This window comes from Etheostoma spectabile, chromosome 18, assembly GCF_008692095.1.
Source record: "Etheostoma spectabile isolate EspeVRDwgs_2016 chromosome 18, UIUC_Espe_1.0, whole genome shotgun sequence".
Classification (NCBI taxonomy): Eukaryota; Metazoa; Chordata; class Actinopteri; order Perciformes; family Percidae; genus Etheostoma; species Etheostoma spectabile.
This window is the reverse complement of record NC_045750.1, coordinates 9,273,070-9,296,827: the sequence shown is the minus strand read 5'-3', so window position 1 is coordinate 9,296,827 and position 23,758 is coordinate 9,273,070. Positions and strand designations below refer to the sequence as shown.

Below are 23,758 nucleotides of genomic sequence, written 5' to 3'. Positions count from 1 at the left end.
GATCTCATCGGGGTTTCCTTATGTAGAGGAGGGTCAAGCACCACGAGGACCATCTGACTCAGGATCAGCCAGTATTAACCAAATGTAAATGATGATGTATTACGCAGGATTATTTTGTAATTCTCCTTTAACGTGACTTCTATTAATATTCCGTATTACAACATTTCCCATTTCCGGATTGTTTTTAAACATACTGTTTTAGCTACTTTTGTTACTGGATCAGCCTTTTTTTAACAAATCGCCTACTATCAAAAATGTCTTAGGTCATATCCAGCAAACTATATGGAAACTCTTAGGGGAATGTAAAGTGCTCATTTATAAAATGTTGGAGGTTGCTATGCACATTAAATAAGCTAACGGCATATGTTACCTTTGTGTACAAACGGTAGCCTACGCTGGGAAGGCAAATCATCATTGACTTTATACGCATGTCTACGTAGTTTACGCTATTTACAGGGAGGGGGCACTAGCGTAGGCAAACTCTTAGCCTTGAGTATCAAGCCTTGCTAAATCACCGCTCTCTCCAAGGAAACAAAACAATATAGAATTGGGTTGACGGCGTGCAGCAAGCATAGACCCTCTATCAAAACGACACGCGTAAGTATCTCCTCTTTATTTGTTCACATCGAAAGTAGAGGCTTTGTAAAGCGAAGGATTTAAACGCGACTGCCGTGGTGTGAGTATTTCCCCTTTTGTTTAGCGGTTAAGGCCCCTCTGTTTGGAACTTGAAGGGGGGCCATGTTGTTTAGCCACTGAGTGTTTGCTTGATGTTTTAGCTCACACAACACCAACTTGGCAATTAGCTTCCGCTAGCTCTCACATTAGCTATTTTGGTTTATTTGGCTTGTTGCATTCAACCAATGTGGTATTTTGAGCCAATGCACTAGCTTGTTTTCCGTTCAACACGGGAGCCTATTGGCTTACTGTAAAACGAAGGTAAATTTACGGATTTAACTTTGATGTCTAGCTAACGATACCAATAATAAACAGAGCAGGCCCGTTGCGGTTAGCATGTTAGCGAAGGAGGTTGCTATTGCTCACTCTAGCGATGTAACATAGCTAACAATAAACATGTTCAATATTCGCTAATGTCAATAAAGGACTGGGCGTAAAAAGAAAGAAGGGGGCACATGGTTGGCTAATAACTATTTTAAACGTAGCTAAATCATTTAGTCAAATCCTCAAAGTTAGCTTTCTTGTTAGCCGCGGTCTTGATGGCCAGGTTAGCTACTTTAGCTATGGTTAGCCAGCTTGCTGAAAGGCTTGCACGTCTGTTAGCTGCAACGACCAGTAATTTTGGTTATGTCGTTATAACGTTAACTAGTGTAAACATATATAAAGCCAGCGACAGCTCTTATCATGGAAAATAAAAATTAGCAATGTTAAAGTAATAGGTTTGCCTCGAGTGTTTTTTATCATTAGTAACGTTGCATTGGTGGTAGCGTTAGCCATAATCACCCGCTAACACTAGGCTAACGACGTTACCTAGCTAGCATTCTTGGTTTTGCAAAGCATCAACATGCTTGTCATTCACCTGTTTTGTACTTGCATTGCATATTCACAAATTAGCAAACCGACAAATAAGACTTCCCATTTGACGTTAATGTCACGTTTTTTAAAAATCCATGTAACTACATTTGGATATTTAGGGCAAGCTGTAATGTCGAAGAGCCTCATTTAAATAAAGGACTATTAAGTCACCATCACTGAAGGAGGTGACACAGTGGTGATTGAGGAAAAAGATATGTTTCCTGTCGTGAAGGGATTTTGAGAACGGCAAGAGCGTAAGGTGAGGGACAAAGCCTAAGTGCTAGATATCAGGCTTTGTCCTGGAAATGTTCTTCTGTTGATCCAGACTACTTTGACCCCAACTAACGTTTCAATCTTCAACCATAGAGCAGCCGGATTATGTCATGTCCCAGCGAAGACAGTTAAATTGTACCTGTTATTCACGTAGTATTTTTATTTTTTATTTATTTTTCAAAGGTGCATCGAAAGTTTACATCGAAATTTGGTTCGTCTCAAAGCTCATAAGGAAAGGCCAAATGTTGTAACTTAAAGCTTTAATTGCTTAAAAGTCTACCAGAATAAAGCAACCTATCACATTAAAATGGGTGCTACATTGGCATTATACTTTTATAAAATGTAATTCATACCATATATCAGACTAATTTGTGTCCGGCAGTAACTTTGGTAGAGTAGAAGTCATGCTATTATGGAGAACAGCACAAAAAAGTAATTATAACAAGACTGCATATTAATGTCAACAAAATTCTTGTATATTTTGTTTTCTGTAGGCTTTCCCGTGGAATGAGCGTTCCATGCAGCATCCTAGGTATGAATGACGTGGCCTGGCAGGAGACGAGAGGTGGGATGCTGCATGCTAATGGCGCTCCTGAGACTGGAGGTGTCAGAGTTCATGTTGGAGGACCCCTAGCCACAGTTGTGGGAGCTGGACAAGCTGGAGTCCCACATTTACAGGGCATGGACAGGATTGCTAACCCCACCCCAGGTACCCCGCAGCCTCCACTGAGTGGACGATCTCAGGATGATGCCACAGTTGGATACTTCTTTCAGAGGCAGCCCGGAGAGCAGCTTGGAGGTTGCACACCCAGCAAGCATCGCTGGCCAACTGGTGATGCCAATCATGTTGATCAGGTAAAGGGTGTTCAGTTATTGTACTGTATTTAATTCAGTGCAGGTTAGAGGTACACACTGCAGTATTTTGGACCAGTCAAGGCTACAAGTCTCACTGAATATTGTATCAATAATTGCTGTATCAGAGGTTGGATGCCTAATGTGATGTGTAGCCCAAACAGTAAAAACCTGTTAGATACAACTGGCACTGGGTCACATGTTTCACATGCTCAGTTAATGTGTGACGATTTACACCACATGCCAGCCATTCATCAACTACCCTTTCTTCTAGGCATGTTTTGTTGAATTTAGAGCATGCAAAAATGTGTGGCTTTTGTTGGTAGAGGCTAATGCTGCGAGATACAGCACTCCATGAATATAATTACATTAATTTCAGAAGAAAGAAATGCTAAGGTTTTGTCATTTAAAAACCTAATGACTAATTTGAGATGAAAATGAAGGTTGGCAAGCATCTGCATATTTAAAAGAAAATCCAGTTTATTAAAAGTGTTGAATTACTACATCAACAGGCAATGATAGTGTTTGTTTCTGAAAGAAAAGGCTGCTACTCTAACCGCTAAAATAATTAGATTCTATAAGTTAATTAATCTAGATTTAGTTATATCATTTTCAATAGATATGTTAGAATACAAAGTCCAGGAAATATTTGCTACAGTTGAGTTGGTGCGGTATTTGTTAACTCCAGTAATTAATTTCAATTTGTATCAGATAAACTGCAGCATCTAGTCAATAATACATTTCCAGTGAAAGAGTTTGTCCTTATAGTAAGACTTCCTGTTTAGGATGCTCTTGTTGCATCTCACCTGAGGAGGTGAAAGACTTCAAGCATAGTTAAGAGAATTAGAAAATCCTTTATAATGGCAACCTGTATTAGAGTTCTGGGTCCACCAAGTCTCTGAATTTGGTTATTCCAGCACACATTGAGAGCTGGGGTTCACCCTGTACAAATCACCAGTCTTTAACAGTGCAAACGCATATAGGCCTAGGTGTGCGAGACGGCAATAGCACTGCATTTCTTTTTTCTTTTTTTCTCTTTTTCCTTTTTTAAAGCAGCCTCCTCATTCGCAGTTAGCAAATCCTGCAAGACCAGTGCTTTGGCCACTGTGTTGGCAGAGCAGGAGAGTGCCTGTCGCTGTGATAACCGGCCAGACTTGTAATATCCTGTCTTACAGTATTAAACTCCTGTGCGTTGTTTTGGTACGTGAAAAGTCTTTAAATGTGTGGATGTGTTACACAAAATGGACTTCCTGGATTGAATTTGATCTTCGTACAGGTACTTGTAGCAACACACCCACCTAACCTGCTGTTTTAGGCTGTGGGAGAACAAATGAAACATACATTGTAGAACATAATTTTAGTAGAATACTTAATGATAGTGCGTTTGCCCAGCCCTTGTAGGACTATGTTCCTGACCTGCAATAATATTAGAAATACTAATATACTTTTGTGTTTATTTACACAAAAAAATCTTTGATTTGTGAAAATCTTGTTTGGGGCCAAGCTTCTACTTATTGAGACACATGGCCAATGCATCTCTGTCTCAATCCATTAACTGTGCCATGGTCCCTTTCCAATTAGCATATTAGGTCCCCATTTCCTATCCATGTCTGAGACCTTTGTTCGACCGGCCGCCATGCATGCAGACAGTGGATTGGGCATGGGCTATCACTCAGCCTGATGAAAAGAATGATGTTATTGTTGGGTCACCTTCTTTCTTTGTTTTTTACAGCAGATACTATCTGGGTTAATGTTGCATTATCACAGTATTCTTTCAAGTATGTCAATGGTGTAAGCTGTAGTGTTTCATGCCAAATATGTTCATTTGAGATGACAAAGGCCCCCGGGCATGCCTGAGTGAAGTTTTGTATTTTACACCTCTACTTTTCACGGGCACACACAATCAGAAGGGGGATAGTGAAAAGAAATTGGGTGCAGCTGATTTGTCCTTTGGTGTAATTTTATAGTGCTATGATTCTAATCTTCCATCTCTTTGTAACCTTTACATCCAAATTAGTTCCAGCACCATCAACCTCAATGCAGAAAACTAAACATTATACATTTTTCTGCCACATGGCATTGTTTTGTCATTGATTACATCCCACTTTGTAATACAGAGACCCTATTTATTGATTTCATTATCGATCAATCCAACACCAAAGATTAATTTGTACCTTTTTTAAATGTTTCCAAAATTGTGTCAGTGGTTCTTTAAAGGAGAATTTGGGTCAATTTCAACACTTAGCTCTGTTTGTAAATTTGGAGTTCTGTCAGTAGAGAGAAAAATGAAACCAATCAGTGCTGTCTACACAGAGTTGTCCTCCTGCTAGTGTTAGCACCAAACAGGCTTAAACAGGGCAAGCTTTTTTGAAACATGTTTTTTTAGTCTCTAAACACGTTGGAAATGTCATTAAAAGTGTCTCCCCATGTGAAGTGATTCTTTTTGAGTGAACACAGTAAATGTGACTGTACATGTGATAGAAATGTATAAAAGTTGTGCTAAATCAGCTGTGTTTACTTCTGGTGTTGAGACGGCAGTTAGAGAAATTAGGGATCGTCTACAACACAGAAAAGACAGAGAACTAAAATATGTAGGCTATCAATTTAATGATTAAATAAGGTTTGTGTCTCCAAACTTACCTCAATTATAACTTTTATTCTGCTTTCTCCCACCGCAACCACAGGTTCGTGGAGCTGAGTATCGCAATTTCTGTTTTATTTTCCATATCGTTACAGCCCTAATTTCAACACATTATATTTTTTGCTTATATGTGGTTATATTGTGTTGATTATTCAGATACTTAGTGTTGAGTGCCTCTGTATTGAGCAAGCTTTGGTTTCTTGAAATTTGTAACTAACACAGGTTAGTTGCTCTGCAGTGAGCAGAACAAATGTAAAATGTCTTAAAGTCTATTTTGTGGCCTTCTATGTTAATAGCTTTTTGTTTACAGTTCAGTTTTTTGTCCTTTTGTCTCAGGTCCGTGCTGTCGATGAAATGAATTATGACTTCCAAGCTCTTGCTTTGGAGTCAAGGGGCATGGGAGAGGTAAGGGTTTTTTTGTCCTTTTCATCAAAGTACAGCAATAAATCAATATAAAAATCTGAATGAAAAACTTATTCTAGACTTGAAAGATAGCAGTAAGACATCTGTATTTTGCTGCATTTTACATGATCAAATTAAGCTATGACAGGCGTTTTTGTGACCAATGCAAGAGCGCAAAACAGCAGCTGTAACAGAAGGAAATCAACTCATGCTTTCATGTTTGACAGCGTTGTATGTTCGTATTGAGACGAAAGTAGTGTATGCTCAGTCATGGGCATTGTCAAAGTGGATTATAGTGCATGGGTGAATCAATTTTAAAATGCACTATAACTCTGCACTGCAGTAGTTGCATTCATTGAGCATAAAATGCAAGGTTCTCTACTGAGGAGCAAACAAAAATTTTACAACCACCATCACGTTGATCGTGATTAGTGTTCATACTGAAAGATTTTTGATGAAGAATGACTTGGAGTGAACAAATGTTTAGCCTATGTAAAGAACCAGTATTTAAACTCCAAAATTGTGTTCACTGTAGAGAAAGAGCAACTACAAGGAAAAAATGTGTAGTGAAGTGGCTCTGTTGTAAAGGCTAAACGGTTAATTAGCAAACTGTTTAATGAAAATACAGCTATCAGAAGTTAATATAAGAAGTTGAAGCTGACTCTGGCAGCTGAAAAGGGCAGCTAGCTGTCGACATGAAGCTCACAGTCAAGCTTCTACAACTTGCAACCAAGTTGGGAAACCAGAACAAACATTTAGTATTTTGACTCAGTGGAGGTCAATTTCTTTTTTTAAATGTGAAAACTTTATTTCTCTTCTCACATCACTCGCTCTATACTACTCGCTCTTTCCCATAGCTCCCGTGCCCTAAAATACCACAATGCGTTGCGTTGCTCACATACCATGCATTTCTCTATACACCAAAAATTTAAATAAGTTATTGATGGAGTTGTAATATTAAATATTTGATTGCACTTGACATACGATGACCTTAATGATGCTTAGGAAATATGTACAATTTATTTGTAGCTTCTGCCAGCGAAAAAGCTTTGGGATTCGGATGAACTGGCCAAGGATGGAAGGAAAGGGATGCTTCTTGGAGAGGAGTGGAGGGACAATGCATGGGGATCATCTCGTGAGTGGCTCCTATATCTTTTTTTTTTTTTTGTACTGTACTCTCAACATTGGAAATCATGCACCAGTCATATTTTTTTTTCTTTAATCTGACTGGGTCTTTATACAGCTATAGTTTATGTACATAACTATTTTAGATATTTGATCACAGCCTTTCATTCAGATCATTCAGTGTCTCAGCCAATCATGGTGCAGCGGCGACCAGGCCAGACTTTCCATGGCAATGGTGATGCCAATTCTGTGCTCTCACCTCGCTCAGAAGGTGGAGGCCTGGGGGTGAGCATGGTGGAGTACGTCCTGAGCTCTTCTCCTGGTGACAAGATGGATGGTCGGTACAGGAATGGTGGCTATGTGAGTTGAGCTTACTTCTAACTCAAAAGGAGGAGCATCTCTTGCTTATTTAGCACTTATTCTCAAGAGTGGCACATAGTCTTATCTAATCTTTTACTATTTACACACACACACACACACATACACAGGGTGGAGGAGATGTTGACCAAGATGGTAGAGACACGATTGATGTCCAAGAGAAAGTGTCCCCCTTTGAAGAGGACAAGAGCCCCGAGAAGAAGGTGGGAGATGAGAATGATCCTGCTAAAGCCAACGGAAGAGGTCTTCTAAACGGCATGGACAGAGACTGCAAAGATTTCAAGTATGTTTTCCTTTTTTACTGTAACATGTGGTGAATGGCTACCTATTGTTTGATGCTTTAGGGCTATTGTGAGACTATGAGCTTAGTTTTCCAACTTCTTCTGCAGCCCTTGTGCTAGATAATCCTCCCATTTCAAAATGTCTAAAGATATTTTACAAATAGTATTGAAGATCTTCTAATGTTTGCAATGTTTTGTACTAATAATGGAATATGCTCTTCTTTACTATCGCAGTCCAACCCCTGGAAGCCGCCAAGCTTCTCCCACCGAGGCTGTGGAGAGAATGGGTCCTAATCAGACAGGGTTGGAGATGATGGGACAGCACCACCCACATGTCCTTCAACAACACAACCACGCCCAAAACAAGGCACCTGAGGACTTCCATAACCAGGAGGCCCAGAACATGGGAGGTATGGAGCATCAAGCCGGTGTGGAGTCCCTTCAGTTTGACTATGCTGGGAACCAGATTCAGATGGACTCCTCAGGGACACCAGTAGGATTGTTTGACTACAACTCACAGCAGCAGGTTTGTTGTAAAACATAACACATCTCTCAAGAGATCTAACTATGTTGGCTCAGCAGATTGTTATCCGTTTTTGTTTTTTCTTTTTTCTAGTTGTTCCAGAGATCTAATACCCTGACTGTTCAACAGCTCACTGCAGCTCAGCAACAACAATATGCCCTGGCTGCAGCCCAGCAGCAGCATCTTGGTGTGTAATATAGTTAAACTACTTTTTGTCTCTAGAGATTTGTTTTTACAGTGGTATAGTCATTTGAATGAGATTTGATATGGAAATATGAATTACATTACTGTTCCTCATATTATCCAGCTGGCCTTGCTCCTGCCTTCGTGCCAAACCCTTACATTATTAATGCTGGCCCCCCTGGAACCGATCCCTACACTGCCGCTGGGCTGGCAGCAGCAGCTACGCTTGCAGGTGATCACACATCACAATTTCACCCCTTTTGTTAACTGTCCGCTGAAGCTCTAATTTGATGTTTTTTTTAATACAAAATGCTGTTAGCCAAGTTAAGATAAAGAGTACTATCTTGCTCAGTTGTAAAATATGTGTATGTAACATCAAAATCTTTTCTTCAGGCCCCACAGTGGTTCCACCACAGTACTATGGTGTTCCTTGGGGGGTGTACCCGGCCAACCTTTTTCAACAACAGGCTGCATCAACTGCTAATCACTCTGCTAATCAGCAAGCATCCAATCAGGGGCCAGGGCCAGGCCAGCAACAGGTAGGAAGTGTTGTGCTATTGATCAGAGAGGTGTTTCATAAAGGTGGCTCCGTAAAGCAGAGGTCACTTTTAAAAGCCTATGTTGAATAACAAATTGCACCATGATTTAACTATTTTATAAACACAAGTCAAAGCTAATGTGGACAGATTAAAGCAAGTCTGTTAAATGCCATGTCTTTAAAATACGCTCAAGACATCAAGCACTGATTACATACATTCCCAGTGAAGAAAACTGATATTCACAGCCACAGAGCTGCACGTGATAAAGTCTATAGTATGGACAGGGTTTTTCCTGCATAGAGAATTAGGAAGCGGGACAGATTTGACCGAGGTGCCCGCCTCCTAATTCTCTATGCTGGAAAAATCCATTTGTAACTGCAATTGCGGTGTGTCTTATTGACATTTTGGCAGGGTATGCAGTATTGGATGGTATTTGTTTGTTTTTAAATTTAAAATAATAAGTTTTTTGAAAACGATTTTGCCAGCAGAATCGAATTGTTTTGCAAGATATGTCATGTTCTTAGTCTCAAACATAGCTTAACCATGTTGTGTGATGTGCTACTTCAGTACACATTATTATAACAAATGGGACTGGACTACAGAAAATTGTAGATAAACATTTAATATCTAGGGGATATAGACACCATTGACTGTGTAACTTTTGGCCATACTCTAGCACATTGATCAAACGCGGTCCAGTCATATACAGGTTTCAACCTAGTCTTGTTTCCCTACAGCAGGAATGTGTCAGGCAGCGCCCTGATATTTTGTGGCTGTTCAATCAGGTGAATATTGTTTATTTTGCATCCAAGCACGTCCAATTTCTTAAAGGTTTCCTAAATTAATGGTGCATCCCTTCAGTGTAATGTTTTTTTAGTTTTGCAGATATGGGTCTTAAAATCAGTGATTACTAGGCAAGGAGGCAAGGAGGAAAATGAGGGCAGATAAAACACTGTAGACATCATCTGATTATTACGGGCAGTAAAAAAATAATGCGATTTTATTTTACTAAAAGTGTCTGCTTCTGAGCCTGGAAAAACCCTGTTATGGAGAGGTAGAACCACTGTTACCTTATACCTACCTTTTCTGGGAGTTTGCTTCTTTTAATTTTAAAATATTTAGTGAGAACAGCTATTGCAGTTCAAACTTGTTAATCCAAATGTGGTGCATATCCTAAAAGAGCTCAGGTTTCAGATAGACAAGTGCAGTCCATGTCAATTTGCAGTGCAAGTAAAATACATCAAATTTTTAGTATACTAATATTCATAGTGCAGCGGTAAAGTACTGTGGCGAAAACACTGCTTATTTGAAGCTAAATGAAGAAGAAAATTCTCTGAAAATAAGCCTGATTTTTATTAAAGCAAGTCTAGTTAAATTGGTGAACTTGTTTTGTGAAACGCCATTAGATTTAGTCAAACTTTAAATGCTCATTTGATTATATAAGAGTATTGTGCTTCAAAATGCATTTCCAATAAACGTTCTAGAATGTATATGAAGAGCAGGTTGTCAAATGCAAAAATGGGATTTGATTGGAAGCTTTAAAGGCCCCCTTTTTCCTCATTCAGCTTTTTGCTCTGAGCAACTTTCTATTAAATGTAGAACTGTTTTTTTGTGTTATTTTTTTCTAGGGCTGTCAATTACAATATTAAATCGTGATGAATCACTAGGCCTGTAAAAATTCAAAATTTTGCGGGACAATTAATTGTCCCAGAAATAATTGCAATTAACAATATAATTCTCTTTTAATGAGAGAATACTTTTTTAATTTATTACTGTATCAAACAAAACTTTAAAGAACTCCAAGATACATCTTTTGTTAAATCACTAATAATAATCAGTTATATAATTACAATTTGGCACATCCAAAAAATTACCATCAATCAGATTAGAAAAATTAAAGCACAAATCCCTGTGGAACTACGTTAGCATAATGTTAGTGAATAACGGACATTTCTGCCACAGCGTCGTCATTTACGGTAACGTAGACGGCCTAACTACATTACTTAAACGCGTGTAAAGGTGCTTTGTGGATTTTTGATGTTCGAAAGCAGACTGGATTTGTCCTCTGGTAGGAATCCATAGTATCATAGGCTAGCTAACCTTACTGTTAGGTGGTGCTACGCCAGTATTGCAAACACGTTTGAATCCAAACAATAGTGTCCAAACATTGCTTTAAAAAAAATGAAATGCTTTAATTGCTGTTATAAGAAATAACCGTGATTGTGTTAAAGAAAAAATACAGTTAGACAATTATTAATTTTTACAGACCTATTAATCACATGGTTTTCCATAGTTAATGGATTAATTGGATTAATCACTTTCTTTTTTATCTGTTCTAAATGTAATTTTAAAAGGATTTTTTTCAAGTTTGTAAAATGGCTTTCCTCAACATTGGTGAGGACAAATATGCTAGCTTTATGCAAATGTTTATTATTGCAACAATCCAAAACAATGACAAATACTAAATGCTTAAAATGTGCTGAAAGCATAATATGGCAAACCCCAGCCCATCAATCAACAATGCATGTGCATATAAACATAACACAATTTATGACATGGATTGGTTAAATACTTTATTCTGACTGTTCAATCCCAGCATTCTGCAATCTGCTATTTCTGTAGACCATTGCTAAGCATAACAGAACGTTGCCCTGAGCGACGTTCTGATCATAGACTCTGACGGACCTTTTTATTTATATATATATATATATATATATATCTATCACACACACACACATCAATGTTTGTGCTCATACTGCTGATCAGCGGATCAAAACCCGAGAGGGTAGAGGAAACTGGGATCGTTAACTGAGCTAATGGGAACAGCATTAGTTAGATCCATCATGGTTAGCGCTCTCACCGGGCCGTGGAGAGCTGCGCTAATCAGCAGTAAGATTAACCGTCTTGAGTGGGACATCAGCAGGTAACCTTTGTGTAATAATGTAATAAGCTGTATTAAAATATATTAAGCTGGATAAAGTAGAGTGAGCTGGTTCTTATTGCAAATTAGAACCCTGACGGGTGATGCAGGAACTCGATGAGAACTGCTATATTGCTTCCTGATTTCCCAAACTATAGAGCGGCTTGAAGCCCAAAAGGAACGCACTGATTATCACGTTAATTTCGACAGCCCTAGTTTTTTCAAAAGAGGGATTTCTCTATCTGTGTGTTTTAAAGTGGGTGAAGCTCAGTTGGAAAAAGGTGATGTCACATACTGGTGGGCACCAATCAAAATTTAGCAACATTCGAATCAATATGTGATGACAATGGGATTGTTTATGTTGCTAGGCAACTGTTAATCAAATCTGAACAAACTAAACCCACACAGTCCTGATGTTGGACATTAGCTTAACTTTAACTGTTACTCATTTAGTCTTAAATATTTAAGATTTGAAACAAAGTTTTCAGGTACTTTAAATGCAGAATTATTTTGAGAACTTTCAAACAGTATTTTGGTATCCTGTGGCTGTGACAGTATCCTTACCATCTCCTCCAGGTGATGCGCACAGGAAACAACCAGCGACCTCTTACACCTGGACAAGGCCAACAGAGCCAGCAGGAATCTCTAGCTGCAGCAGCTGCTGCAAATCCTGCATTGGCATACGCAGGGATGTCTGGTAACACATTTATCTTTACTGCTTGATGTTGTAATTTGAACTGCTCTTTTAAGAATGTTGTGTAGTAATCTACACATTTTAAGTCATTGTTCTAACACTGCACACCTTACTTATTGTTGAAGGACTTTACAAATTGATAATTTGTAGTAATCATAATTGCTAAGCTCCTTTTTTATGTTCCTTATCTTTTCAGGTTATCAAGTGTTGGCCCCTGCAGCCTATTATGACCAGACTGGGGCCCTGGTGATGGGTCCTGGTGCCCGGGCTGGTCTTGGTGGACCAGTTCGTCTAGTCCAGACCCCTCTACTCATCAACCCTGCAGCAGCACAAGCTGGTAAGTACTAGTCCACCTGTCATTATAAGTTCAGAATATATATGTCTACTCTGTTATTTAATTTGTACCACTAAGGGTCATTCTGACCTCAGCTCTGCTTTTACCCCTCACACTTTACTCTCTCCCGCCACCAGCAGCTGCGGTGTCAGCATCTGGCTCCGGTAATAATTTGTCTGGTCCTCCAGGCAACGGGCTGTACCGTTCCATGCCTCAACCTCAACCGCAGCAGCAGCAGCAGCAACAGCAGCAGCAGGCTCCCCCACAGAGCAGTGGCCTGCCTTCTAGCTCATTTTACGGCTCTGGATCAGTCCCTAACACTTCTCAGAGCAGCTCCCTTTTCTCACACACCTCTGCTGCGCCGCCCCCACAAAGCTCCTCCCTGGGCTTCAGCGGTACTGGCGGCTCCATCGGCGTAGGCCTGGGTTCTGCTCTTGGTGGCTTTGGCTCTTCTGGTCAGTGACTTAGCAATAAGCTACATGTGGATTGAAGGAACTTCACTTTTAAGAGTCTGTTTTTCCACACTTTCACTTTTTTTCTTTTCTTGCAGTATCCAGCTCTACCAGTAGCAGTGTATCTCGCAGGGACTCCCTGCTGGCAAGTTCTGATCTATACAAACGCAGTGGCAGCAGTTTAACTCCCATTGGCCAACCCTTTTACAACAGCCTTGGTTACTCCTCTTCACCCAGCCCCATTGGCCTCACACCAGGTCACTCTCCACTCACTCCTCCACCTTCTCTGCCCTCCTCTCATGGATCCTCTTCCAGCCTTCACCTAGGTAAGCCTTATATTTATAGGAATAATAGAATGTAGTATTAACGGAAGTATATTTCCAGGATGAATGCCTTACATCTATGTTGGTCACCACTGCTCTGTGTTGTCTTATTGTTCTCACACTCTTTTTGCTTCAGGAAACAATAACAACAAACTTTGAGCTAACAAGCTACACGCTGAAAATGGCTAATTTTAAAGAAAATATGGGTCGTGCAAAACGACAGCCATTCTTTCGGGGAAAAATTATAAAGATTTAAAAGTAAGGTTTACAGCATTTACTATCTAACTGGGATGTTTTGGGACCGTTTGATGGGGATTGCTATGGACAAGTACACACTGTTAAATCGTGTAACCAGCTAATTTGAACCGCTCATGTTACTGTATTGTGTGAACAGTTAACTTCATCTAATATTTTATGTGGCGTTTTCTTTAGCAGGGTGCAAATGTTCCACAAAAACAAGTTCCTTCCCTGGACTGTTTTGCAGAGGTAGTGCGTGCGGAACTTAGCGCCGCCCAAGACAATGTGATTGATTTAAAGGAATGCAAACAACCCAGCGGGGCTCAACATTAAGGCTCGTCCAAGACAAGTGGAAGAGAAATTTACTTGCCATACTGGACAAGTTAAAACTTAAACAAATAAAATGCCATGATATTTCACGTTACGTGCCACTCATTACGTCTGAATTTTAAGAAAAAAAATCACCACAATTTGGCGCAGCGGACAGCTAACGTTAGACCAAGCAACAGCGGTTCAGCGTAACACTAACATCAGACCCATCCCGCAGTTCAGATCATTCTCTGTAAGTGATGTAACATACAAGCACGGCGGAACCAGCAAGCCAGCCAGCCAACCGGTGTTAGTTGGCTAACGTTAGCTTGCTAACTCTGCCTTAATGTTTTAATTTCAAGGTATATTGTTGTACAACACAGGGTTGCACAACGAAATGCACTTGCAGTCCTTTTTTATGCTGCACAAAAAAAAACGTAGTGCATTTTTAGAATTGGCATCAGGGGGAATGTAAACAACAGCAACAAAAACACTGGGTCATTCTCTGGGAAGACATGGCCTGCATCTTAACATTAAAGATTCAACATAAAAAACATTGCCCCTCAACTTTGACTCTGCTACCTTGCATTACCGATGCAAAGGCAGAGTTCTTTTCGTCCCACCCGAGTTCTGCGCTCTGTCAGCGTGGAACTCGCTGATCCGGGATGGTGCAATGAAGCCATGTTTTTGAAAGATATGAGCACAACAGTCGCCGATCTCCCGTTGCTTGGCCATCCTGAGTCCTATTTCATCCATTCAACTTTCCAGACATCAGCCAGGTCACATCACCCTTGGTAACAGGCTGGTCTAGCTGGGTGGTCGGAAGATGATTGTCTCAAGGCCCACTGCACTTTGTCTAACCCATGCGTTTCCTTTCTCTGAAGTTGATGAGCGTATCTCTCAAGTTATATGTGCTCCAGTAACCAAGGCAGAAAGACAATCAATTAAGACAGCGATGTTCATTGGAGCTACTGGCTGGGTGTATGGTGTCTTGTTCCCCATCGCCTTCCAGGCAGCAATGCTAGGCAATGGGATTAGCCAATGCATGGTAAAGGTTAGGTGCCTTGAAGTCAGCGGTCACAGCACTGCCTGGAAGTTGACGTTGGTGGCTTATAACACCTTTGAGCTAATGGCCGCTGCTGTCAAAAGAATATTATTTTAAAGAATTAATATTTTTAAAAATAAACATTATTTTTCTGGAATTTGTCTTGCGTCCTAAGGCGTGCACTGTTACATTCATAACAATCATGGTCAATTTCTGCTTGTAATACAATACTCTCCGGTCATTCTGTATTCCTAGGTGGCCTCACAAATGGCAGCGGGCGTTACATTTCTGCAGCACCTGGAGCTGAAGCCAAGTACCGGAGCGCCGGAGGGACATCTAGTCTTTTCAATTCCAGCAGCCAGCTGTTCCCTCCGTCTCGGCCCCGCTACAGTCGCTCTGATGTCATGCCGTCCGGACGCAGCCGCCTACTAGAAGACTTTAGGAACAACCGCTTCCCAAACCTCCAACTCCGTGACTTGCCAGGACACATGGTGGAGTTCTCTCAAGACCAGCATGGATCCAGGTGGCTTAAAAAATACGCTGCTCCATTCTGACCTTTTTAAACTGCAAACTTTAGGGAGTGCATTGTGTTAGTGTACCAAAGTCTGACAAATTTCTTTTTCATCTCTACTGTTTCGGTTTCAATCTTTTCTGCCTAGATTTATCCAGCAGAAGCTAGAGAGGGCCACTCCAGCTGAGAGGCAGATGGTGTTTGGAGAGATTCTGCAAGCAGCATACCAACTGATGACTGATGTATTTGGGAACTATGTCATCCAAAAGTTCTTTGAGGTCTGGACTGTTTCTAGGTGTCATTTCAGTAAACTACACAAGATTAACTAGAACAAAGACTTTATTTTCTGTAGCACGTGTGCAATAGTGCGTTTGTCTTTTGGGTTTTGCAGTTTGGAAGTGCAGACCAGAAGCTGGCATTGGCAACACGTATCCGTGGACACGTCCTTCCCCTGGCTTTGCAGATGTATGGTTGCAGGGTTATTCAGAAAGCTTTGGAGTCCATTTCCTCAGACCAGCAGGTAATTGTAAGTGAGATTATACTTATTTTTAACAGTATTTTTGATATCCTACATATATATCAATACCTATATCAATCCAACATATTGCAATCCTCAATTTCAGCACAGTGACATCTGTTAAAATCACGCCCCTGTTTCCCTAATGTCTTCAATTTAGAGTGACATTGTCCGTGAACTGGACGGCCATGTGTTGAAGTGTGTCAAGGACCAGAATGGCAATCACGTGGTGCAGAAGTGTATCGAGTGTGTCCAGCCTCAGGCCCTACAGTTCATTATCGATGCCTTCCAAGGACAGGTGGGTTCAGTATCATAAGCAATGGCTCAGCTGCTAGTCATTTATAACTTATGTTTCATTTAGGTAATCAAAACATTTAGTTGTAACGTAATTGTAAGGGGAAAAAACTATTTATTGTATTATTCCATAGCTCCGTAGGTAAAATAATCACAAGAAAAAACACGGGCTTAGTATTAGCTTTTCATCCAGTTTAGTGTAGCTTTAATGCCGCAGCCATACAATATTTTTTGTGAAATTACCTATATATTGATTAGCTCTTATTTCTTTCTTTCTTCACAGGTGTTTGTGCTCTCCACACACCCCTATGGCTGCAGAGTTATCCAAAGGATTTTGGAGCACTGCACCCAGGAGCAGACTTTGCCCATCCTGGAGGAGCTGCATCAGCACTCTGAACAGCTGGGCCAGGTAAGCACATCTGTCTCCAACCTGTCTCATTTTAAAGCCCACATTGATTGCAGATATTTTTATTAGATGTGACAGATCGTTGTTGAGATGTGTGCTTGTCGTATTTGCATGTCTCCTTCATGTTATAGCATTTCATATTTTCAGTTTTTCATTGTTCCTGTGTAGTTGTGGTCTGCTAAGTGTAAGGATGAATGTATTTGTTCTGTTAGCTGTCGTTACATCTGACATATGTGATTATTTAAACATCCACCCTACCCCCTCACTTATTCCATCTAGAAATATCAAGGCGTATCATTGGAGATGACACCCAAAACTTATTATACAGTGTCCCGCGATGCACTGTTCAAGGTCAGAGCAATTTGCCTCTCTCACGGATGTCCCTGTGCTCCTTTCCTCTTTCCCTTTTTCATTTTATTTTATTTTTATTTTTTTATCTTTTCTTGTGTAAAGAATAGGGTTGCAAAGGGTCGGAAAATTTCCAAGGAAACTTAAGCTTGGGAATTTTGGGAATTTTTGAACAATGTCATAAAAAAATGGACTTTTCATGTTTGGGTTAAAAGTTTGCCCATTGAATTGTAACCATGCAGTGCATTCAGAAGCACACTCTTCCATCACATGTACAGATTTGCCAGAATCCCAAATAATAGGAATTCAGTAAAATCACAACCCTCTGCAAGCACAGTGCATTGTTTCATCACATGTGCAGCCCACACTACTGCACTGTCTGAGCCAAAGGACTGCATGCTTTTATGTAGGTTTTGATTATATTACTGAAGTGAAATATGTTTAAAAACAAAATCGATGCCAGAAGACAGCAGGGTTTTCTAGAGCTGCAAAGATGTATCGATTAGTTGATAACTATTGAATTAATCTCAAATTATTTTGATACTCTATTAATCGGTTGAAGTTATTTTTATTTATTTTTTATGAAAAAAAGTAGATTCTCTGATTCCAGCTTCTTAAATGTAAATATTTTCTGGTTTCTTCACTTGTCAGTTTACTTGACAGTAAACTGAATATCTTTGAGTTGTAGACAAAACAAGACATTTGGGGACGTCATCTTGGGCTTTAACAAACACTGATCAATATTTTTCTCCATTTGTTTTCTGACATTTTATAGACCCAACAATCAAATAATTGAGAATAAAACACAGATTAAATGAAAAAAACAAACGATAATCTTGCAGCCCTAGAGTTACTTTTGAGATATATATATATATATATATATATATATATATATATATATATATATATATATATATATATATATATATATATATATATATATATATATATATATATATATATATATATATATATATTAAAAAAAAAAAAAAAAAAATCATCATCTCCTTTTGGGCTCTGCGCAGTCACCTCTGTCACCGATACAGTGATACTCTGTAGATGGATACCAATGAAGTTTTGTGCGGTTTTGAATACCTGCTGCAGAGCCATCCTGTCCCGGGCAATACACATCCATTGCCAGTTTGTAGTGTTCACAGTCAGGAGGCTTTCTATTGCTCCTTTGTAAAAGTTGATAATAACTTAGCATGGGAATTTTTATTGTTATACATTTATGAATAAGTTGTTCACTTGAAACTCTAAGTTTGCACACCACCCAAATTCTACCTTTCCCTACTAGTTAACTCACCAAATGTCACATTTTTCACATTGTATGTATTCGAATAATTGATGGATTTATTTGGCAAATTAATGGATTATGTCCACATATGACATGGTAAAGACAGCCTGAGCAGATAAGTCTTATATATTTTTTTCCGTTAATTCCCATGGTAAGTTTACACCTTAATATTCCTGGAATTTTGCAACCCTTGTAAAGAATCTAATTTAACATTTAGAGAGTTCTCCAACTTCCAACTACAGGCCTTCTCCTAACCCACTGAGCCGCCTTCTTCTCGCCTTTTCCCCCTTCTTGCTTTATGCCACAGAGGATTCACAAGGCACATGCTTGCCTGCTGTCTGATAATATCTCTGCCCTTTGCCGAAAGCATCTCCTGATCAATCTGGTTTCCTGTTTTCATCTTCTTGATTTCACTGTAATTGTTTGATAGAAGCTTCCAGAGAGTTTGAACCTTTTTGGACAACTAAAGTTTTAATAAGTAGCGCTTAAATCACTTCACCTTGGCCTTCAGTGCTTGGCTTAAAGTCAAGTTCAGGAGCAAAATAATGCAGGTTCTTGTTAAAACAGATTGACAGGAAATGGATTTTTAGGCAGATACTACTTAATTAAAGGTGGAGGGCACATTACCTACCAAACAAATTACTACTTTAACAAGATCAATTCAGAGTTATTTGTTGCTTGGTCAGGTGAGTTCCTGTCTTTATCTTGTCATCTTGTCACACTAATATTACACCCATAACTGTCTATCACCCATTTCTGAAGGGGCAACAATGCTATTGGTTGTGTTGTCTATTCAGCAACACTCCAAACCAGCAGCATCTGTTTTGTCTGACCTTCCGCAGTGATGACGTAAGAGTATTTGTAAGACAAATGGGGGTGTCACTAATTTGCATCATTGTAGAGATGCATGATTATCTCACACCAATTAAGACCAATGGTAAAAAGAAGTGCATGAACATCAGATTAATGGGTGTCGCACGGATCCTTTTGTGATAATCGATTTTGAAATTGAATTTTTTTCCTTGAGCTCATACCTCCACTGCCCCCCTGCAGGATCAGTATGGTAACTACGTCATTCAGCATGTTTTGGAGCACGGCAGACCAGAAGATAAGAGCAAGATAGTCGCAGAGGTTCGTGGAAAGGTTCTCGTCCTCAGCCAACACAAATTTGCAAGGTAAGTTGTATACGTTGTAATGTGGTGACAGATATGAAGACTTTAAAGTTAGGTCTGTGAAAAACTTTAATGTTGACACATTTTTTAATACACCTCCTACTGTTGCAATTTGGAACTTCAATTCAAAATACATCAAATCTTAAAGGCCTTACATTTCTATTTGTGAATGTGTTCAGCCTTCCAGATTAAAAATAAAAAGCATCCACCATGACTGGTCAGTACTGTGACTCCTTCTGCTCTGTAATGCATTTGTAATTAAAGCTTTTCCTTTATTTCCTTTTTCCTTAGTAATGTAGTGGAGAAGTGTGTCATCCACTCTTCACGTGCAGAGAGGGCACTGCTGATAGATGAAGTGTGCTGCCAGAAAGACGGGCCCCACAGCGCTCTGTACACCATGATGAAGGACCAGTATGCCAACTACGTTGTCCAAAGAATGATTGACATGGCAGAACCTGCTCAGCGCAAAATCATCATGCACAAGGTTGGTAAAACTACTAAATCTGTGTGATTATGCAGATATGGAATGAGGGGGCTTATATGCACATCAAAAGGAGTTCTTATTATTTGGACTAAGTGCAAAAAATCGGAAAAAATGTGCACCTGTTTTTCCATAAATTTAGTATACCAATGATCAAATACATCTTCAACCTTTAACATCAGAAAACCGGAGTCTTGACTTTGAGCCAATTTGATTGTCTGAGCCAGATGTGGAAACAATATTATCCTTTTGTAACGTCCCTCTAAAAATAGAGTATATAATATAGTCCCAAGCCTAAAAATATGTAGTTTACTTTCACAAAGCACTAATTGTAAAACTAATTTTAGAAGCTGGAACTAGTTAATCTTTGGCATTTTTCCTTCAGAAATAAAAATTAAAAAATAAAGTTTTTGATCAATTGATTGATTAATCCACTAATCATTTTAATTCTACTTTGAATCTGCTGAAATTTGCCATCTCTCCCTTGTCAGATCCGGCCTCACATAGCCACTTTACGTAAGTACACCTACGGGAAGCACATTCTGGCCAAGCTGGAAAAGTACTACATGAAGAGTGGATCTGAACTGGGTCCCATCGGTGGCCCACCGAATGGCCTCATGTAGTCATGTCAACATCCCGGGTCCCCTGAAGAAGTGGAGGAGTACGAGCCCCAAACCCCCCTGTTCCTACGAGAGATGCTCCTTAGCCATAGGGGTTAGCCTTTGACATCATCTGTTATCCCATTTTTGGGGAATTACCAAAAAAAAGAAAAAAAAAAAAAGACAAGTCAACTTCACCTAAGAACGCTGTGACAACTGATCCCTGCCACTCTGCCACCCCTGGTGCAGGTCCCTAGAGTGGCCCCCACAGTCAGCAGGCCGATTTTTCTTTCCTGGGTAAAGCACAAGCCCATTGTTAATGATGTAATTGATGTATTTCACTGGTTTTCATATTCTCTTGTACATTTAGTTTTTTACCTTGTAAATTCTCTGTAGAAAAAAAAACGTATACACATTTGCTGAAATTTCCAATTCCTACAATTAACACCAGCAAGTGATTTTATAAGGCTAAACTGAGTGATCCTTTTAAAAAAAACAATTCCACTTGTTTTGTAACCAGACTTATTGTGTCAGCTGTTCTAAGTCTAGGCAATTGAATATTATATTTGTATATTATCCCATGCACAGTAAACATGTTTTCCCATGCCAAAGCAGCTGATGGATTAGTTTATAATATAGCACTACATAGTATGGATGGATTTTAAACCCCTCCGTCCACAGGTGAGTACTATGTGTCCTGTGCCACAGACACCCAGAGGTCTTCGAGACCTGTGTGCGAGCTTTGCTTTGGGGATTGGTGCTTTAGTCCAAGGTGGTGATTTCCAGTGGTGGCTTATTCTTGCCTCATTTTCCAGGCTAATTTGGAGGGGTGTTGTTTACCCCGGAGCTTGTAGTCTGCCTGGTGTAATTATCTGAACAGTTTCGGTACTTAATTTTACAGACTGACCAACCTGAGCTGCTGCATCCACTGAGCCCCATCTGAGCCGTCTATCCCTCATCCAGGTGATCACTCGGGGTTTATGCAAAATAAAAAGCTACCATTAACTTAAAGAAGTAGAGCATGTGGTTTGGTTATAGAGTGGGTGTGTAACCTGGTATAATCTTAACATGAAATGACCGTAGTGGGGGGCTTTTTGTGGGGATAGTGGGGTGGGAGTGGGGTATGTGTTGGCATGCTGTGACAGGTTTTAATCCTTGGAATGATTTTTTTCTTTATCATGTTTTGTGTAACCTCTTATCTGTCTTGTACTTTGAGATGAACACTGCCCTAGAAATGGTATCTTTTATGTACTGAATAATCATCTCTTGCGTAGAAGTAGTTTAGCAATGTATAGCATCTTTATGTAAGAGTAAATTGTTGCTTTTGGGTAGGGGGCTTGCAGCGATGATGGAACCCCAACCGCCTGAAGGTCGGTGTAGTCCAAAAATATATATATATTGTGAAGTGGAGCTTATCCCAGCATTAAACAACTGAGGTGAAATGAACTAGAAGTAGTGCGATAAGCTGAAGAAAGGGATACTTAAAGAACCTTTTTTAATGGTTCTGTTTTTGTTTTTTAAAACTTTTCATTTGGTTGGGTATGCAAGTGCATCGATGGAGGCTGGTGGGGCCATCGAAAACTAGACAATTCACCTGTAATGCTCGTAGTGATGGCTTCTTTGCTTCATATGAATAATTGTAGAATACATGTAGTATATGTGCAGTTAATGTGTAAGATTATTAGTTTAATTGAAGAAAAAATTGTCTAGTCGTGGTGTTTGGCAGGCCTTGCTCTAAATTTGTAGTGATGCTTTTATTTCGTCTGTACAGTTGTACATTTGTAAACGTTTATGCTGTAAATGGGATGTCTTTTACACTTTTTGGGGAGAAAAAGGCAAATGTGCATTTTGATGTGTGTATATTCATCACTCCTTTCCCCTTGAATATAATGTATACAGTTTTATTTGATCAAGTGTTATTTTAAAGGAAAAAAAAAGGTTTATGGCTTCACAATCTGGCATGGTTTTTGTTTTTAATCTGTTATGGGAAAGGCCAGCCTCTATTTGTACCGGAGCTGTAACATCCACTGTTCGTCTTTCTGAAGTGTGACAGTTTAAAATGAAGAAAACAAAACACTCTACTAAAACTGAGGCTGCATTTAGTCCTCTCTGCTACCATGGAAACTTCACAGGATATGACAAGAATTATTTTTGTACAGAAGAGTGCTGTATTTTGGAACAGCTTCTACCTTGTAAGCAAAAGCAATGTAAAATATTGTCAATTATATAAATATGAACATATGAGTTTTGTCACACTGTCAAAGTCATGTACATTTTCAGGTGGCCTTATGTACATTTCCAGATGTTAGATGAAGAAAACAACTCATTTTTGGAAGCAGAATTGTGACTATGATTAAACTGTTCTTCTAACATTTGACCAGCATTGTTGTGGTTTTTCCTCATGTACGTTATTTTCAAACTGTTTTAGCTATTCCCAGAAATGATAAACGGTTATAACTATTGCTACACATGCTTTAACGGATGCTATTTTTTAAGTAGTGTACCAACTTTTTGACAGAACTTTTTAAATTCAAAATGATTAAGATAAATGTGTGTATACTAAATACGGTATTTTAGGTAAAATGTTTATTAGAGTATTTTATCTTATGACTCTACTCCATTACATTTCAATTGGTTTTAGAAGTCTTATAATTAATTAAATTGAGATTAGCTGTGTAGTCAATTGATGGAAGAAATACAGCCGTATCCTAATCTTGTTTTGTAGAACTTTATGCTATTATTGCCCTATGTGTCAGAGGTAACTGTATTCTAATACATTCCGCCTATGCTCTTAGTTTTCAAATTTAGAGTTTTTACATGAACAACCAATCTTAAACATATAAAGCATTGAAATAGATTACCCAAAGGTATATGAATTAGGTAGTAGCTCAGCCTTGCACTTTCACAACATAATTAGAATACAGCTAACACATCAATCATACATAAGTCACTCTGTATGACAAAGTCTGGGTTTGTTTGTCTGATGTAGACCTTATTTTTACTCATGTTCTTCTACCATAACGTAGACCTGTAAATAGATAAACATTTAGGAAAGCCAAATATATATATGTAAATGTCTTTCCAATCATTTC

The 23,758-nt window shown here is 39.2% G+C and overlaps 1 protein-coding gene across 16 annotated transcripts; it reads left to right on the top strand.

Moving 5' to 3' along the window:
• The first annotated feature begins 53 nt into the window (after positions 1 to 53).
• pum2 (pumilio RNA-binding family member 2) lies at positions 54 to 23,043 on the top strand. Of its 16 annotated transcripts, none has more exons than XM_032543237.1 (24): positions 54 to 597; positions 2,298 to 2,658; positions 5,633 to 5,701; positions 6,728 to 6,833; positions 6,984 to 7,183; positions 7,312 to 7,484; positions 7,717 to 8,008; positions 8,099 to 8,192; positions 8,313 to 8,420; positions 8,582 to 8,727; positions 9,468 to 9,512; positions 12,224 to 12,344; positions 12,538 to 12,678; positions 12,813 to 13,130; positions 13,226 to 13,453; positions 15,297 to 15,564; positions 15,701 to 15,830; positions 15,944 to 16,078; positions 16,230 to 16,367; positions 16,647 to 16,772; positions 17,049 to 17,120; positions 19,468 to 19,589; positions 19,878 to 20,070; positions 20,559 to 23,043. In XM_032543237.1, exons 2-24 carry the CDS (start codon positions 2,311 to 2,313, stop codon positions 20,688 to 20,690), a joined length of 3,705 nt encoding a protein of 1,234 aa, XP_032399128.1. In that variant the 5' UTR covers positions 54 to 597; positions 2,298 to 2,310; the 3' UTR covers positions 20,691 to 23,043. The 16 variants fall into 16 exon arrangements, with proteins under 16 accessions (XP_032399128.1, XP_032399129.1, XP_032399135.1 ...); XM_032543238.1 differs by having other exon boundaries at positions 9,465 to 9,512; positions 15,944 to 16,072; XM_032543245.1 differs by having other exon boundaries at positions 55 to 597; positions 7,092 to 7,183; positions 9,465 to 9,512.
• The last annotated feature ends 715 nt before the right edge of the window (positions 23,044 to 23,758 follow it).

Bases quoted from the DNA above. Each gene is read 5' to 3' on its own strand.
- pum2 (XM_032543234.1), top strand. From the start codon at position 2,311: ATGAGCGTTCCATGCAGCATCCTAGGTATGAATGACGTGGCCTGGCAG. The intron at 8,421-8,581 runs GTGATCACACAT...TCTTTTCTTCAG, and splicing joins AGCAGCAGCTACGCTTGCAG to GCCCCACAGTGGTTCCACCA. The intron at 19,590-19,877 runs GTAAGTTGTATA...CTTTTTCCTTAG, and splicing joins AGCCAACACAAATTTGCAAG to TAATGTAGTGGAGAAGTGTG.